We start from the raw sequence: 15,881 nt of genomic DNA on the forward strand, positions 1-15,881 counted from the left end.
TCTTATTTAATACCAAAGAGTATGATGTTTCAAGAGGAGAGTGCTAGTTGTACTGAACTAAATCAAATGTTTACAGTTTTAGACTCCAAAGATCTGATCTCTCATTCATCCTGAAAGCAGAGGTAGTAAAGCATAGCCGATGAGAATTGTAGTGCAAACATAATAGAAAATACTAATTGTAAGATGTCAAAAATTACTCATGTGCTTCTGATTGCAACTCCTATGTTGGTTTGCCATATGTGCTTTGGGTTTCTTTATAGTAATAGCAGTATGTCATTTAGCTACCTTTTTCCTCTCCCACTTCAATGTGCATCTTGTTTACTGAACAAATGACATGAAGTCTATGATTTAATCCCCCTTCTGCTGCTGTGCACATGATTCAGCTGAGATTCTCAGTATAACCTGTTTTTTGTCATTATTGGAAGTAACTGAGTCAAGAGACTTGGATACATATAGTAGAGATAACTGGCTGGGAATATAATGCTTACTTAAGTAATTGATCAAAGAATTATATAAAGGAGCACTTGTCTTTTAGCATCAATCTAGAGGTGACTTAGTCTATTACATGCTCTTGCTGTAGTTTACTCATGCAGAGTGACAGAATAGACAAAATAGCAAGTGCACTATGTGGATGATATATAGCTTTTTTTCTTTTCTTTTTTTCACTGTGTTCCTTTCAGTAGTAATGAGTAATGTGTCTTTAACACATGAAAGCATGTGACTTTTAAAACATTGTATGCAAGTGACCTCTTTTTAGCTAATCCGTGTGTATTAGGACATTTTGAAACCTCTGTTTTGGAATCATGCTCAAGCTGCAAATGAAGGCTCTACATAAGCAGCCTGTGCTTATATGTATCCTACATATGCAGGGTACCTTTGATATATGCTGGAACTTTGCTGTTTGAATTGAACCTATGGTTTATTGATCAGAGTTAACGTAGAAAAACGGTAAAACATTTGAAAAACTGTATGTGCTGCATCATAAGTAAAGGAATATTTCTACCAAAGTAGTTATATATGTGTAACACTTTATGATATATATAATATAGTAAAATATAATAGTATTTTATATAGGTGATGTTGAGAACAAAAAATATTAAGAAGAGTCTATTTTAAATCATTCATTTGCATAGTTCACCCTTTTGTAATAGGGGGATAATATACTTCCTATGGGCTATGTAAGGCTTCATTATTTTTTTGTTTCTGTTTTTCACATACTTTTAAAAATTATTTAAATAATACATTTTGATTTTTTTGTATATGTGTTTTTTCTTTGCTCAGAAAAAGCTCCTTTAAGCATTTCTGCTCAGGAGGATGTCAAAATCGTGTATTATAGAGCATTGTATCCTTTTGAATCCAGAAGCCATGATGAAATCACTATTCAGCCTGGCGACATAGTCATGGTAAGAAGGGATTGTACTATTATTTAAAAAGTACTTAGGCTTTTACCCTTGTGCAATTGCAATTATTTGGCAAGTTTTTTTTTTTTTTTTTTTTTTTTTTTTTTTTACAAACTTGTGAAAAATATTTCAATATATACAGAAGCGTACAGGATGTATTATTACGTATTAACCTAATTGTAATAATTGATAGCTTCTTAGAATTCCCTCTAATGCAAAGTTTAAGCATCATCTATGAGTAAGTTGTATCAGTTTTAGTATGCTTAGTTGTGTACCGTCTTGAGGCTTAAAGTGTTTGAAAACAGTTCAAACACTTGTTCCTGTCCATCAAAGTAGCTAGGCAATATTGCTACTGTTATTTTCTATTAAGAGAGTGGCTGCTATGTGTTACATTAAAAAAAAAAAAAGTTATGAGAAATTACTTTTTTAATAACAATTATATTGAAGCAGTGCTTAAATTTTTAATTTTGCAAAAGAGTTTTGAAAAGTGTCCTTATGAAGGAAATGTAATGGCTAGCACAATACCACATGAAATAATGCTACACAAGGAGATGGCAGCACTTTTGTCATAAGCATTAACATAGTCTTTGTTAATGCTTTGTTTTGTGGTGATATTTCTCCATTAGTACTAGTTTTTTTTTTTTTAACAACTTTTTTGTGACACCTTTTGACATAATGATCTGGTATAATTGTAACTTGGCATTGTTTGCAAGATAATTTGTTCTGTTCTGTTACTTGACTTTTGTGAGAGAGTTTTTTCCTGTATTTTAAAGAACGAGGTAGAGAAAACATTGTCATTTCCCAAAAATGAAAAATGTTTAGGAAATTTGATGGTAGATGTGCTGCCAGAGATGCATTTCTCTTCTTTTTTGAACACCCAATGTCACTGGGATATGTCTGCCTAAAACAGTCATGCTAATTTTCAAATTCTCTAAAGGTATCTTCTTTTGTGCCTAATTAACTCTAAATGTATAGCTTCTGATGTTAAGGACTGCAGCTATTAAATTTATTTTAATATTAAATGGCTAATATTATCTTAACATGCATGTCTATTCATAATAAAAAATCCTAGTGTAAATATTAAATGATACCCATTTCTCTTGTGGAAAAGTTTATTAATTAGAATGTTCTACTCAACAAAACATATTTTAAGAGCATTTGCATTTTGAAAAAGTTTAGTGAGTATGGATTTTGGAAAAAAATACACTTTGTAGACTGTTGTAACTTACAGTGGTATTATTCCAAAGACAAAAAAAAGGAAAAGAGTGTCCTGTGGGAAATGAACTTTCATCTCTCAGGCTTTTTTTTCGGAAAAGGCCTAATCCCATTCTGAATAATAAATGTGTTGTTTTTCTTCATCAAGAAATAATATTGGTCAGTTCCATGTTAAATTGGAGAGGATATAGGCACTTGGGTCTCTTTTGGTTATTGAAAAGTTCTGTCTGTCTTAGGGATTGTAGGTTGGATACAGAAGGTAACATGGATTTTTGAGGAAGAGAGATCACTGTTAGGTAGACATACAAAGAAATAACATTTTGACAAAGATACGTAAATTTAAGGAGCACCTCATACATTTTAAATATTGACTTTGGGATAATCCAAGTCTTGTATGTTACTTTGAACTTAAATTTAACTTTACACTGAAGGAAAAAAAAAAAGGATCTCTTTTAGTTCTTGTTTTTTTTGGGTTTTTTGGGGTTTTTTTTGTTTTTAATTTAATTTACTTTTGACAATAATTAAACACTTAAATGGACTAATCTTAGAAAAGCTAATATAAAACACTTCTGTGAAATGTGTTATAATTCTGCCTTGCTTTAAATCATTGCTTTCCTGATGGAGGTTAAAAGGGAATGGGTAAGTGTGCTATATGACTGTTAGGAAGTCTATGCAATCTATTCATTTTTATAAATACAGCTTTTTGTTACCATATAAATTGTTCTTTTATCTAGGGCAAAATTAACAAGCTAACACTGTCAAAAGTAATTTAAGTACAACAGACCAGAACTTACTTTTGATAATGGGCATTTGGACTCCTAAACTCTTATCTGTCCCTGAATGTTTGTCTTGTCATGTGCTTCTACAAGCTGCAAGTCAGTGATGATGTTAGGAAAATAATAATTTACAAGCTTACATATAAATTAAAGGGTATCTAATTTCTCATTTATGACACAAATGCAAATCTAGTTAAGCTGATCTATTCGGTTAGGAGTTTACAGCAGGAAAATAAATATTTTTTAGAATACCTATGTCCCAGCATAGGTAAATTTAGTGCTTACCTCTATACTTGTGAAATCCTGCCTTGTAATCATATAGTTATATAGAAGATGCTATCCAAACTGTAACTGCTTTAAGCAGAGAATAGAGTAAAAATACAGATCCATTGAGTACCAGGAAACCAGGTCTAAATCATGGTTTTAAATAGGACTCCAAAATTGAAGAAGTTAGAATGACTTGTGGCTTTAATATCTGTATAGCTTGTAAATAGTTTTTGTCAACAGTGTAATACAATCTTACACCATGCATTAATCTTGAGGCCCATCTTGATGGAGACAAGGCAGGAGAAGGATTAGGGTTTATTTGGAAGGGAAAAGTATGTGTAAAAGTATACATCAAGATGGCTTTCTTCTTTTTATCCTTTCAGATGCCTGTTTTGTTATCTGTGGTGCCTAAGTATTTTGTATAATGGTTAGAGTGTGTGTGTGCCGTGGGCTGTATTTCTCTTTTTTTAGGGTTTTTTTTTTTTTTAATTAGAGGATTTTTTTATATATATTTTATCTTAACTTAGATTTCTACTTTCATTTTCATTAAGCTGGGTTGATTTGGAGCCCCAACCCTACAACTTAACCAAGCGTTTGTCTGCAAACGCAAACATCCTGAGCCAAGAATGTCATGCCTGGTCCAGGGCTCTGTTTGTTCAGGAATTTAAGTTTCTATTATGTGTATGAATATAAGTATACAGTATATGGGATTCTTTTCCTGTGGATAGTCTTGCAACATGAGCTGGCATTTGCTGTGATTAAGCTCCATCTTGAAGTAAATAAATGGATTCTATTGTTACTAAATGCCTTTTTTTTACAATTCAGCTTTATTTAAATAAACTTAGAGTAACTCGATGGAACACAGTTGAATTATTGAGATAGTGAACTGTAGTGACTCTGGTAGCTTAAGCAGGGAGTTCACAAAGGAAACTTAAATAGGATGTCCAGAACAATTTCATAATGACAGTTTGTTGTCAGTTTTGTTGGTTGTTGATTGGGGAAGTTAGAATTGCTGTTCTTTGTATCGGGCACATAGAAGGCGTTGTTGTGTTAGGTTCTGCGTAGGCGTCATCAACATATGGCCTCTGGCTTGCCTCGCCTGTATTGTAAGGGGAATCCCAGTAGTCTCGAAATATCTAGATCAAAAGCCTACAAGTAAAATAGGATTGAAATGATGATTTAATGGCTAGCTAGTTGAACAAAAAAGGACTGTGGTACCCTTTAACCTTGATTAAATACTTTTCTGAGGGTACTAGTGTTTACCTTCATATGCAGAATGAATTTTTACTGTAAAACAGAGGTTCTCTTTCTAGGTATTTCCACTACTCATGATCCATAAGCCAGGTCAAACTGGAATAGGCTACTGCAAAGCCAGTCTTTCCGATACAGATGCTAGCAGCTGTTAGCAGCAGCAATAGGGATAGTTAAGAGCTGTATTGCTCTTACTTGTTGTGTCCCTCTGAGAGAAGTAAGAATTTGTAAACCATGGATTTAAAGTTGGATTGTCAAAAAGTGTTTTTGTTTGTTTTTGCTGTTTTGGTTTTTTTTAGACATTTTAATGTCTAGTTGTATTTTGGAAAAAAATCATCTGGTAAAATGTTTCTCATAGGAACATTGGGAGAAGTGTTGAAAATTAGAACAACTGAATTTTACAAAGGTTCAAATGAACTTATTTATGGCCCTGGTACTCTCCTATAAAAATATGCAAATCATATTTTATATGAATAACAGACCCCCCCCCCCAAAAAAATTGTTAACTATAAAATTAATATCCTAAAAAAGTCTTTTCTTGATTTTAGGGTGTTTCTTGAAAGAATAATTTGATGAAGAAGCATAAATTTCATGAGCCTAGTAGGAAATTTTAAACTTAGAAATGTCTTCCAAGGAGACATTAAATCATCATTTAAAAAAATCTGTTTGCACAAAAACTTTCTTTAATTAAAAATCTATCATTTCTGTATTACTGTGATTCATTTCAAAGAGATCCTTTCCAGGCCATCACAGCAATAGATTTTTGACCTTTCGGTGCTGCTGTTTTGTATGTCAGTAATTCTAGTTATTACCCGAGCAATTCAGTGAGAGGAGAGAGGAAAAAAAAACACACAACCAAAAAACCCCAAGTATGTGAAAATTATTGCTGTTTCAGTTACTCCCCTTTGAGCCAGGTGCTGCTGCCCCATTTTTCCTTGTCTCTCCCAAGACCCACCCCGTGCTCTGCCCCCATCTCCGGCCGCGGCTCCCGCCATCCGGATCAGTGCTGCAGTGGGAATTCTGCTCCGCACTGCAGTAAAGCCACGTGGAAGCGGTCAAGCATGTAGGCCATTCATTGCTGTTTCGCTTGGAGTTAACGGGGAGCGAGGCAGAAGAGAGACCCAACAAAAAGCAGAAATAATGCGTTGCTTTGCTCCAAAAGAGAAACGTGAGATACAAGTTACAAGCAGAGGTGGCCAGAGGGCTGCGGGGCCTATGGCGGCAGAGCGGTCACTCAGCAGCTCCGATGAGTATCCTGGGGACAGTTGGGGGCAGAAGCTTCAGTTTGAGTCACCTCAGTGCAAAAACTCTTCTCACCTTTTCTCCAGAGCAACCAGGAGCCACAAGGGATTTTTTTTTTTTTTTAACCACGGTTCTTTCCCTGAGCAGCTGCTCAGGTTGTATTTTGTGCAGATTGATAGAATGAGTTCATAGGTGGGGTTCCAGCTGCCAAAGCAGCAGTTTCAAGACACCACTACATGCTGTTGCCATCTAATGGTGCCATATACTGAAACCTCCCTCCACAAAAGATGATGCTATTTCGCAGACCTTAGCTCATTAATTGTACAGTTACTGGCAAGTCTCTTGTGTTGATAAGTGATTTTTTTGTGGAATGGTGTCAGGCAAATTAAAATTTGAAAATTAAGCATCACTCATTGCCTGCCTGTACTGCTATCTACAGTATGCAGATCTTGAGTTATGCTATCTATTTCAAAATGCCAGTTGCTGCTGGCGTGAGTAAGAGGGATTTTTGCTATAGACCAGTCACTGGGTAGGGTGAGCCATCTAGCTGCCTTATCATTGCTGGCCTGGCTTTGCTGCTGTCTTGACCAGTGTCGTGGCCTATCAAAGAGATTGGATAGAGGGAGATGAGTCATCAAAGCTTGGCTTACCACAGGACTTACCGTAATTATCACGTAAAACCGTTATTGCCTTTGTTCTTTTCAAAAGATTTTGCAACTTCCAGGCACTGCCTATTTGGTATTTAGTCATCATATTGATCCACAAGTCACAAGGCACAGCAAGAGCAAATTATTTTTTCTTTAGCAGTTCCTGGTGGATGCAGGAATGTTTCTGTGGCTCATTTGCGACATAGCAGACTGAGGCTGTAGATTCTCTGTAGAGCTGGGCAAACAAGTGTGGGAGATGCTTAAGCAGCAAATGGGAAAATCAGAAATATTCAAAATCATAGTTTATCCAGCTCATATTAATTAACATGTAGGAATTAAATTACAAGAGCAAAAATAACTGTTTTACCTTGTCCTTTATCACTTCTCAATGATGTTACAGCGAGGGTAAGAGGTAAAAGAGCATTTAGGACTGCATAGTTACAAACAAAAAATCACTGCATAATTGTTGTATAAATTTGTTAGCTGTTTTGATTTTGATTTGTTTTTGATTTCATCTATGAGTGCTTGCTGAACTTAGTACACTGTGTTTTGTTGCATTTTTCTGCCAAAGGAAGTCTAGGAAAGCTCTTTGGTGGCTTTCTTGAGAAGTCATACCTCCAAGTCTGCTGCACTACTAAGATTTAGATAGCTTCTTCCTCATCAAAAGAATCTTTGTTTTAAGGAGAGAGAGAAAAAAAAAGAGGAAAAAAATATTATCTCAGTGTTTTATATGCTGTAGAAGGAATTCCTAAAGTATATTTAATAATAATAACAAAATTCTACCTAAATGGATTTCCTATTTTTAAAACAGTGTAACTAGAGAAGGTTAATTACTGTGAGTTGTGGTTTGTTGTTTTCTGTTTGTTAGGTGCGTATTTTTTTTTTTAAGTGAAAAATCCATGTGTACGTTATGTTTTTTAACCTTGTAACTTAGATGTAACTGCATCTACAGGTGGATGAAAGCCAGACCGGAGAGCCAGGGTGGCTTGGCGGAGAACTGAAGGGAAAAACTGGATGGTTTCCTGCAAACTATGCAGAGAAAATACCTGAAAATGAAGTTCCAGCTTCTGTAAAACCAGCAGTGGAGGCTGCTTCTGCACCTAAAGTTTCTGTGCATGAAACCCCTACATCACTAGCAACTCCTGCTTCTACAGATACTACTACAACAGCCAATAACTGGGCAGACTTCAGTTCAACGTATGTTTGGGTGGTGGTTATCACTTTCAATGTAGGGAGGAGGTCTTTTACAAGCAATTTGTCTGTGGCTTAAGTTTATTCTATGTGCTTCTCTTTTGAGTTAAGAAGTTGGCAACTAAAAGAGTGTATAAAGAGTGCCAAATAAAAATATCTAGTTTGAAGTATTTTTTGTAGTAAATAGTTAAAATTGCAGCTTTGTGGAATTTGAACCATGCTTCCATTATATCCTCCTTAGCAATGCAGAGGGAAACATCACAAATGGCAGACGTCCCCAGCTGAAAATAACAATGTTATGGTGAAAATGCCAAGATGTTCACCTTCCTTCTCTTACACTAGTTGATACCAAATTTGATTGAGAGTTTCTAACTTGAATTGTGCAAGTGAGGATGACAGAGTTGAAAACACTCTGTTGATTTCTTATCACAACATTAATAAGACTGAAGCAAGTAGAACATGTTTCATTTCCCAGAGAGTTTTCAATTCAGGTTAATGCTCTATACTGTATTGATCAGCCCTAAGTAAATGGGGTAAGAAGTTGCCTTTTTGATCATGTAATATGTGCAATAATATTACAGTACATAATATGTCCTATTTAAAAGGTTTCATCAAATAGGTTGCAGGTGGTGGCTTTGTCAACACTCTAGAGTTTGGAGGATTTAAAAAGAAAGCTCTTTCCATGCAACTATTATTTTTATTCAGTTGAAGACGGTGAGAACAATTGTTGTTCTGTTATTTTCAGGTGGCCAACAAACACTAGTGAGAAACCAGAGACTGATAACTGGGATGCCTGGGCAGCCCAGCCATCCCTGACTGTTCCCAGTGCAGGGCAGCTTCGGCAGAGATCAGCGTTCACTCCTGCCACTGTTACGGGCTCATCTCCCTCGCCTGTCTTGGGTCAGGTGAGCAGCTATGTTTGTTAAACCATTCTGAACCAGTGTTAGCTTCTGCAAAATAAAATACAAACATTTACCGTTCCTTAAAAATAAAATACAAACATTTACTGTTCCTTAAAAATAGCCACCTAAAACAGGTGAATTATTTCATTTTGGAGCGATGTTATGACCATCTTGAAAAATCAGTGACATAGATTAACATGAAGAGTCTTCTGTTCTGCTATTCTGTGCTTGCCTGTCTAGACAGGAGTTGTGGAGTCTTCTCTGTATTTTGACAGGATACCAGGTTTGGGTCACTTCCTTGGGGCTTTACTGAATCATGAGACAACAACCTTTACCCCAAAGTGAAGGGAGAAGTCGGACTTATTAGATTAAGTGACATAACACTGGCAAAGCTTCAGGTCAGATGGATTCAGTCCATCTGTTAAGGCTTTGTCTTTTTTTTTCAACTGAACAACATACAGTTCTTGTAAGCTAATACGTTGTTTTGAGAAGTGCTAAATAGCTTGGCGTAGTGGAACAAAAGACAAACAATTTGGAATGTACAATGAATAACTTTCAGTAAAGCATCTTTTTCCATAAGGTTTCCCTTAAGTCCTGCCAAAATGATTTCAGCAAGGTTGGTTACATATATAAGCTAAACTAATTGTAAAACTATATTTAACTTGTTATTAAAAAAACCTGCATAATTTGGCATTGCCTTACATATTCATTAATGAATACAATGTCCCATTAAAAAGTCTGTGAATGCAACATGTATAACTTTTTATTTTCAATTAATGTATTTATATGCTTTATGTGTTTGAGAGAGGAGCCTGTATATTTTGTTTCTGCATTAATAGTGTAAGAATAAAATTCCTTATGCAGCCTTCTTTGATAGAATGGTGCCTTACTGATTTCCCTTTTTTAAAATTTCCTTTAGGGTGAGAAAGTGGAGGGGCTTCAAGCGCAGGCTTTGTATCCTTGGAGAGCAAAGAAAGACAACCACCTTAACTTCAACAAAAATGATATCATCACAGTTTTGGAGCAGCAAGATATGTGGTGGTTTGGAGAGGTTCAAGGACAAAAGGGGTGGTTTCCTAAATCATATGTGAAGCTTATTTCAGGCCCCATTAGGAAGTCAACCAGGTATTTTATTGGCTTTTATTTCTATACTGTAATACTTAAATAAATAAGAGTTGCACACTTGAATTTTAAAGTTTAAAATTTACTCTGTAAGATTTTGTTTATTTTGTTTTTGAGAATGCAGGGGTTAATCTTTATTGCTAAAATCAGGAATAAGTTGAGAATAAGAAAGCTGATGTCAGTTTTCCCTGGGCCATGCATACACAACAAAAGATCTCAAGCTCAATAGACAGTTCTACTATATAGTAATAAAGTCTGACTTGTTCTCTTGCACCTGTTTAGGTTTCAGAAATATAGCTAATTAGTAATTTCTTACTTAGCTTGGTAAGATAAGTTTAAACATACAAATTATTTTTGCTCTTAAGGAACAGAATATATGATTAAAGTGATCTATTTGGTAAAGATAGTACGGGAAAATACTGCTGTAAGAATAAGAAATAGCTAAAATATAAAATAAATAAGAGAGTAGAACTAAAATGAAAGGGGAAGAATATAATCAGCGATTTGCATATCTGATTGAGTTTTAGTTGCCTGTCGTTGTACTTTAAGCTACACTTCTAGATCTGAAACCTATTCACTGAAAATGTGGAGAAAGTGTGGAAAGTAGAGAAATTGCAGGCTGATAAATGAAGACTGTATGTATCTTAAATTCATGTGACTGAAAAGTTCATCTTTGTGGGTTTGATGAGTTACAGATATGTAAGTCTTAGCTTATATTTTCCCCCAAATAGAAAGATATAATTCAAAACTTAACCACTTATCATTATTTTTGGAAGATTCTGTGTAAAATGAAAGCAACATTAGTACTAATAATACCAATGGCAATGAATTTAGGTATCTTTTCAAAAGAGAAGAGATTCAGCAACTTGTGTATTTAATGCAATTACTTAACTGTAACCATTACCATTCTGTGGTACTTAAAAGCTTTAATTTGCATGTTTATAATCTCTTCTTTTAAACTGAGAGAATTGCTTATGGATGCATCTGCATTTTTTAATATAATATGCATTTTATAAAGAGATAATTTCTTAAATAACTTTTATTCTCTTCTAAAGCATGGATTCTGGTTCTTCAGATAGTCCAGCTAGTCTGAAAAGGGTGGCATCACCAGCAACAAAACAAACTATGTCAGGTGAAGGTAAGTATTCAAACTGAATGGTAGTATGGTATTTTACTGTTTAATTAATAGAATACTTCAATTAATGGCATAATTTGTTTAATAGTAGAAACAAACCTAGAATTAGATCTTAAAATATTAAGATCAGACCTGTTAAAATTTGAAGCACAATTCTAATTTGCTTGTAGAATGATCTAAAATGCTTATAGTAATAATTTGAATATGTTTGGCATATAGAGTAAATAACTTATATATGTAATTAAAGTACTTCTTGTGGTGTTCCATGCATAACTATTTTAGTAAAATACTTAGTTCAAAATGTTTTTTGCAAAGGGCTGAATAAGCACAAGTGTATATGTACATTATGATGCCAAGAATTTAACTCCATAAATTCTCCCCAGAACTCATTTGCAGTGTTTCATTAAAGTTCTCCTTATCTGATAGTAATTTTCTTAACTGAATATGCTCAGGGCTACCCCTCATTTTTAAATCTGAGGCACAGAGATATTTATCAGGCTCTGAAAAACTAGGGTTGCTAGTGCCCTTCAGATGGAGGTTGATACCCCCTCACAAGCTATGTTAACCGTGCCCTGTTTGGATACTTTTAATCTCCTTCATTGCAGTGTCAGCTAGGTTAATTTAAATCACATCCAGAATAAATCAGTAAATCTAAATATAGTTTACAAACGAACTTTTCCATATAATCTTTAAAAAAAAAAAAAAAAAAGAAAAAGATGCTAAATGCAATTTTAAGTGGACTTTGGTTACTGACCTATTTAATATGCCCCTGGCATGTTAAAGATCCATTTACTATGGAAAATGAAATAACTATTCCAAAATAGAGCCAGTTTTGGTAAGTTTTGAGAAAAAGCAAATGAAGAAATGCTAAGTCTTTTTTTGTAAAGTATGGGTTAGTTCAACTTATATGTTTGTATTAAAAAGGAAACATGGCTTTTTTAGTAGAGTTCAAAGAAACCATATCTTTAAGAAATAATAAAATATAGATCTAGCCTTTTCTATTGCAGTTAAAATTTAAGAAAAATGTCTGTATAGTGTATGTTTATATATATATATGATGTTGTGTGTGTGCATGCAAACGTATTCTTCAACTGCAGTTGTTAGACAAACTAAGTCTTAGCTTTCACTAGGGGTAGTAATTGTGGTTTGAATTCTTGCTGAACTTTAGCAAACATAACAATTGCCAGCTGCAGTGGAATACTTGAATGCTTTTGTTACGTATGCATGGAAGTCTGGCTGCAATAGCGCAAACTGCTCCTGTGCCAGAGCACATACAAGAAGCAGAGGATATAATCTTTAGAAATCAATTCAACTTTTCAATAGAAAGTGCGATAAGGCTCAGTTAAATAGGAATGCATCAAATCATATTAAAAAAGATGTAGAAATGCCTGAAATTCCTATTTCTAATCCTTGAACTAAGTAAAAATGTTTTGTGTAGTTCTCCAGCTAAATTATGCATTGCATTTCTCCCCATCAGTCTACGCTAGTGCTTTTTGCACTTGAATACTAAGTAGTTGACCATGTTGTAACAGAACAGAACACATTCTGGCTTTGTTTTTGCATTGCCCAGCCATCTGTTGTATAAGATACAATGAGAAGTGCATCCTTCGTGCGAAGCTTCAAGCAGTGAAAGAATTCATTGTACACATGGTGCACATAGTGCCTGTAAGACGAGGACTATCTCTACAGATGTTTGGATACTGCAATTTTCTCTCCCTAAGACTGAAACAGAACCTGTTGGGAAATATGTACTTCAAGTAGTGGTATAAAGTGGTATCAACTTATGTACATTTTAATCATGCTAGCAGATTATTGCAGCAAAAAAGACTTCCTCAGAAGTAGCCTTTTGGTAGAGTGTATTTGGTTTTGAAGAAGATGTATTTCAGTTTGTGCATTAAATATTGAGCTTTCCATAACTAGAAAGTAATGAATAAATTTGTCTTCTCTCCAGCCTGTGGTTATACTATTATGTAGGTTTTGCAAATGATAGCTGAGCAGTTTATCGAGTGTTTTCCTATGTTCTATATTTATTTCCAGAGTATGTTGCCATGTACACTTACGAGAGCTCTGAGCAAGGAGACCTGACCTTTCAGCAAGGTGATATGATTCTTGTGACAAAGAAAGATGGCGACTGGTGGACAGGAACACTGGGTGATAAAACAGGAGTTTTCCCCTCCAATTATGTGAGACTTAAAGATTCTGAGGTAGAGACATTAAAACATTAAAAAAATCAAACTGGGGGAGATGTATTTTATTTCATGTCAGTGGTGGTTGCAAGTCATTGAATTGTAAGGGTAAAAACATATATTTTACCATTTTACTGAATGTGAGGTTAGAGAGGGGAAATGAGGTTGCAGTTTATAAAATAAACTCTGTGGAGCATTCATTAAGCTTTGCATGCATAAGCTTTGAGGAGCATGCATTAAAATAACTCTTGAATATCATGATAACTGACCATTTTGCAGAGATGTCAGATACATATCATATATGGCTACTTTAAGTTGTCTGTTAAGTTTTTAATGACTGAATTGTATCTTACTGCCATTCTCTTTAGAAAAAATATAAAGGAAAATATTTAAGTCTATTATCAACTCTTTCTGTTGTATATTTCTTACAATTAGAGAGAATAAATTAGTCAAAAAAAAATTACCTAGCCACTATATTTGATTACAAAATTGATTAAGTTACAGAAGTTCATCTGCCCTACAAATGATCACCTGAAATTATCTGATGGAATGGGATGGAACAATTAAAATTGTTTTCTCTCTTTTTTAGGCGTTCTTAGGAAAGCTATTTTATTTTATTTTATTTTATTTTATTTTATTTTATTTTATTTTATTTTATTTTATTTTATTTTATTTTATTTTATTTTATTTTATTTTATTTTATTTTATTTTATTTTATTTTATTTTATTTTATTTTATTTTATTTTATTTTTCTTCCCCTCTTGCTTTTTTCCCTCTTCTGTCTGGGAGGATAATTGTTACCTCCCAGGAATATATTAGCTTAGAGTCATAACTGAATACATTACTAATCTGTTAGTGAGAAAGTTCTTGTGTATGTCTCTTAGAATAGTGTTTTTAAAAAGAATAAATGTAAATTTTCAATTGCATATTTAGTAATCTAGGGGGATACAAGTTTTTTAATAAGTCTGGACTTTTGTTTATGGAGCACAACTTTAGGAAAGGCAACATCTACACCACGGGGCTAAGAGAAGTCGCTCCTTGAAAATATTTCTTTCTTTCTTTTTTTTTTTTTTTTAAAGGAAGAAGCAAGCAGTTAAATGTATAGCTGTAGAAAGACTTTATATAACATTTCTAGACATGAGACAAAGTTCAGTAACAGCTTCTGAGCTAAGATTCAAACTAACTTTGTAGTTAATGGTATTTAATATAGCAGTTCTTTGGGAAAATCATACTGTGATACTGTTTTCAGCAACACGTCAGAAAACTCTCAGCTATACTTTGAATTACGTAGCTATTTTCTTGCACCCCTAGCACTGCTAGCTTGAAACCTAATTAGTCTCACAGAGGATGAATCTGTTCCCAGGTTTTGGTTGGTTATCTGAGTATGCTATGTGGTACACTTCTCCCTGCACAATTTTAAGACTGCTATTCCTTGATCATACAAACACTCTGAATCTAGCAGAGCTACGGTCCCACCTGCCACCTTCACATTTGCCACCACTGTCTTTCCTTGGACCCATTAGTAAGCCAGTTCAGGACACTAAGCAGGGCAGAAAACTAATTTAGCAAAAAATAGATATGCTGTGAAGGTAGTATCCTGAACCAGCTCAGCAGGGGTGAGCCACGTGTCAGGGCCAGGATCAGTGAGAGGAGGGCAGAGAAGAGGAGGGGGCACAGGCTGCCGCAGACGCAGATCAGCTGGAGATGGTTTTTGATCTATGCTCCTGGCTGTGTTTGTGCTAAGTGGTTCACTTTGGTTTAGGAGCGATACGTTGGGCCGTCTGTTTAGCGTGCAGGTTGGGACAGGACTATGCTCATTCCATGCCTTCAGTTAGGGAACGTAGCTGCTTGGAGGAGCGTGGAGGAGTAGGTATAATGGTATAGATAATTCCCTAGCCAATGGAAGACACAGTTGTCATGGAGGAGCCTGAGTTTCTGCATATTGCCTGTAAATTCATAGTGTAGTTGACAAGTGAGAGGTTGTGCCGTCAGCCTCCTTAAGTACTGTGATGCCTCTACTTCATATATAAATAGTAATATCTTCTAATTATAACTAACTAACAAAAATAGAGGTGCAATTACGTTGCCTTTGAACTTCTGTGAAGAAAGTGTGTTTATTTTACTACGAGGTATTCTAAACAGAGTTGAGTCTCAAAACCCAGGGAATTTTTTCGGGTGCAGTGCTGCCTTTTGTGTGTCTTTAAGGATAAGCATAACAGATGCTTGTTTCCTCTAGTGAGGGAATGGGCGCACATGTTGGCAAAGGTTCTCTGTAAAGTACTCAGAAATAGACATTTCACACAGAATGCTGTTTTTGTTGGAGAGGTCAATTTGGTAGTTCTCCCATTCCACCTTGACACCCTTTTTGGCAGGTAAAATCATATCCTCAGATGAAATCTTGGTGCGAGCGGGAGGAGAGAACACAGAGCTCACAGAGATCTTGATATCCAGGATGCTTATTTTCATAGAATGATTCATATGCCCCACAGGAGCTATTTCTAATTCCAAGTGGATAATTGCCATTACACATACAGGGTTTTGCTATTC

The 15,881-nt window shown here is 35.0% G+C and overlaps 1 protein-coding gene across 4 annotated transcripts in view; it reads left to right on the forward strand.

Annotated features, from left to right (window-relative positions):
- The window catches only part of ITSN1 (intersectin 1), a 120,562-nt gene that overhangs the window by 74,162 nt on the left and 30,519 nt on the right, over nucleotides 1-15,881 (forward strand). For 3 of the 4 annotated variants that reach the window (XM_088528982.1, XM_088528984.1, XM_088528985.1), the window contains 7 exons: nucleotides 1,282-1,403; nucleotides 3,240-3,254; nucleotides 7,751-7,995; nucleotides 8,735-8,894; nucleotides 9,811-10,016; nucleotides 11,069-11,151; nucleotides 13,186-13,352. In XM_088528982.1, coding sequence (XP_088385108.1) covers nucleotides 1,282-1,403; nucleotides 3,240-3,254; nucleotides 7,751-7,995; nucleotides 8,735-8,894; nucleotides 9,811-10,016; nucleotides 11,069-11,151; nucleotides 13,186-13,352 — 998 coding nt within the window. The remainder of the gene's footprint in view (nucleotides 1-1,281; nucleotides 1,404-3,239; nucleotides 3,255-7,750; nucleotides 7,996-8,734; nucleotides 8,895-9,810; nucleotides 10,017-11,068; nucleotides 11,152-13,185; nucleotides 13,353-15,881) is intronic. The other variant, XM_088528983.1, reaches the window with a different exon arrangement.

The sequence above is a fragment of the Tinamus guttatus genome, unplaced genomic scaffold (genome assembly GCF_059628265.1).
Source record: "Tinamus guttatus ecotype Peru unplaced genomic scaffold, ASM5962826v1 Tinamus_guttatus_pri_ptg000318l, whole genome shotgun sequence".
Taxonomy (NCBI): domain Eukaryota; kingdom Metazoa; phylum Chordata; class Aves; order Tinamiformes; family Tinamidae; genus Tinamus; species Tinamus guttatus.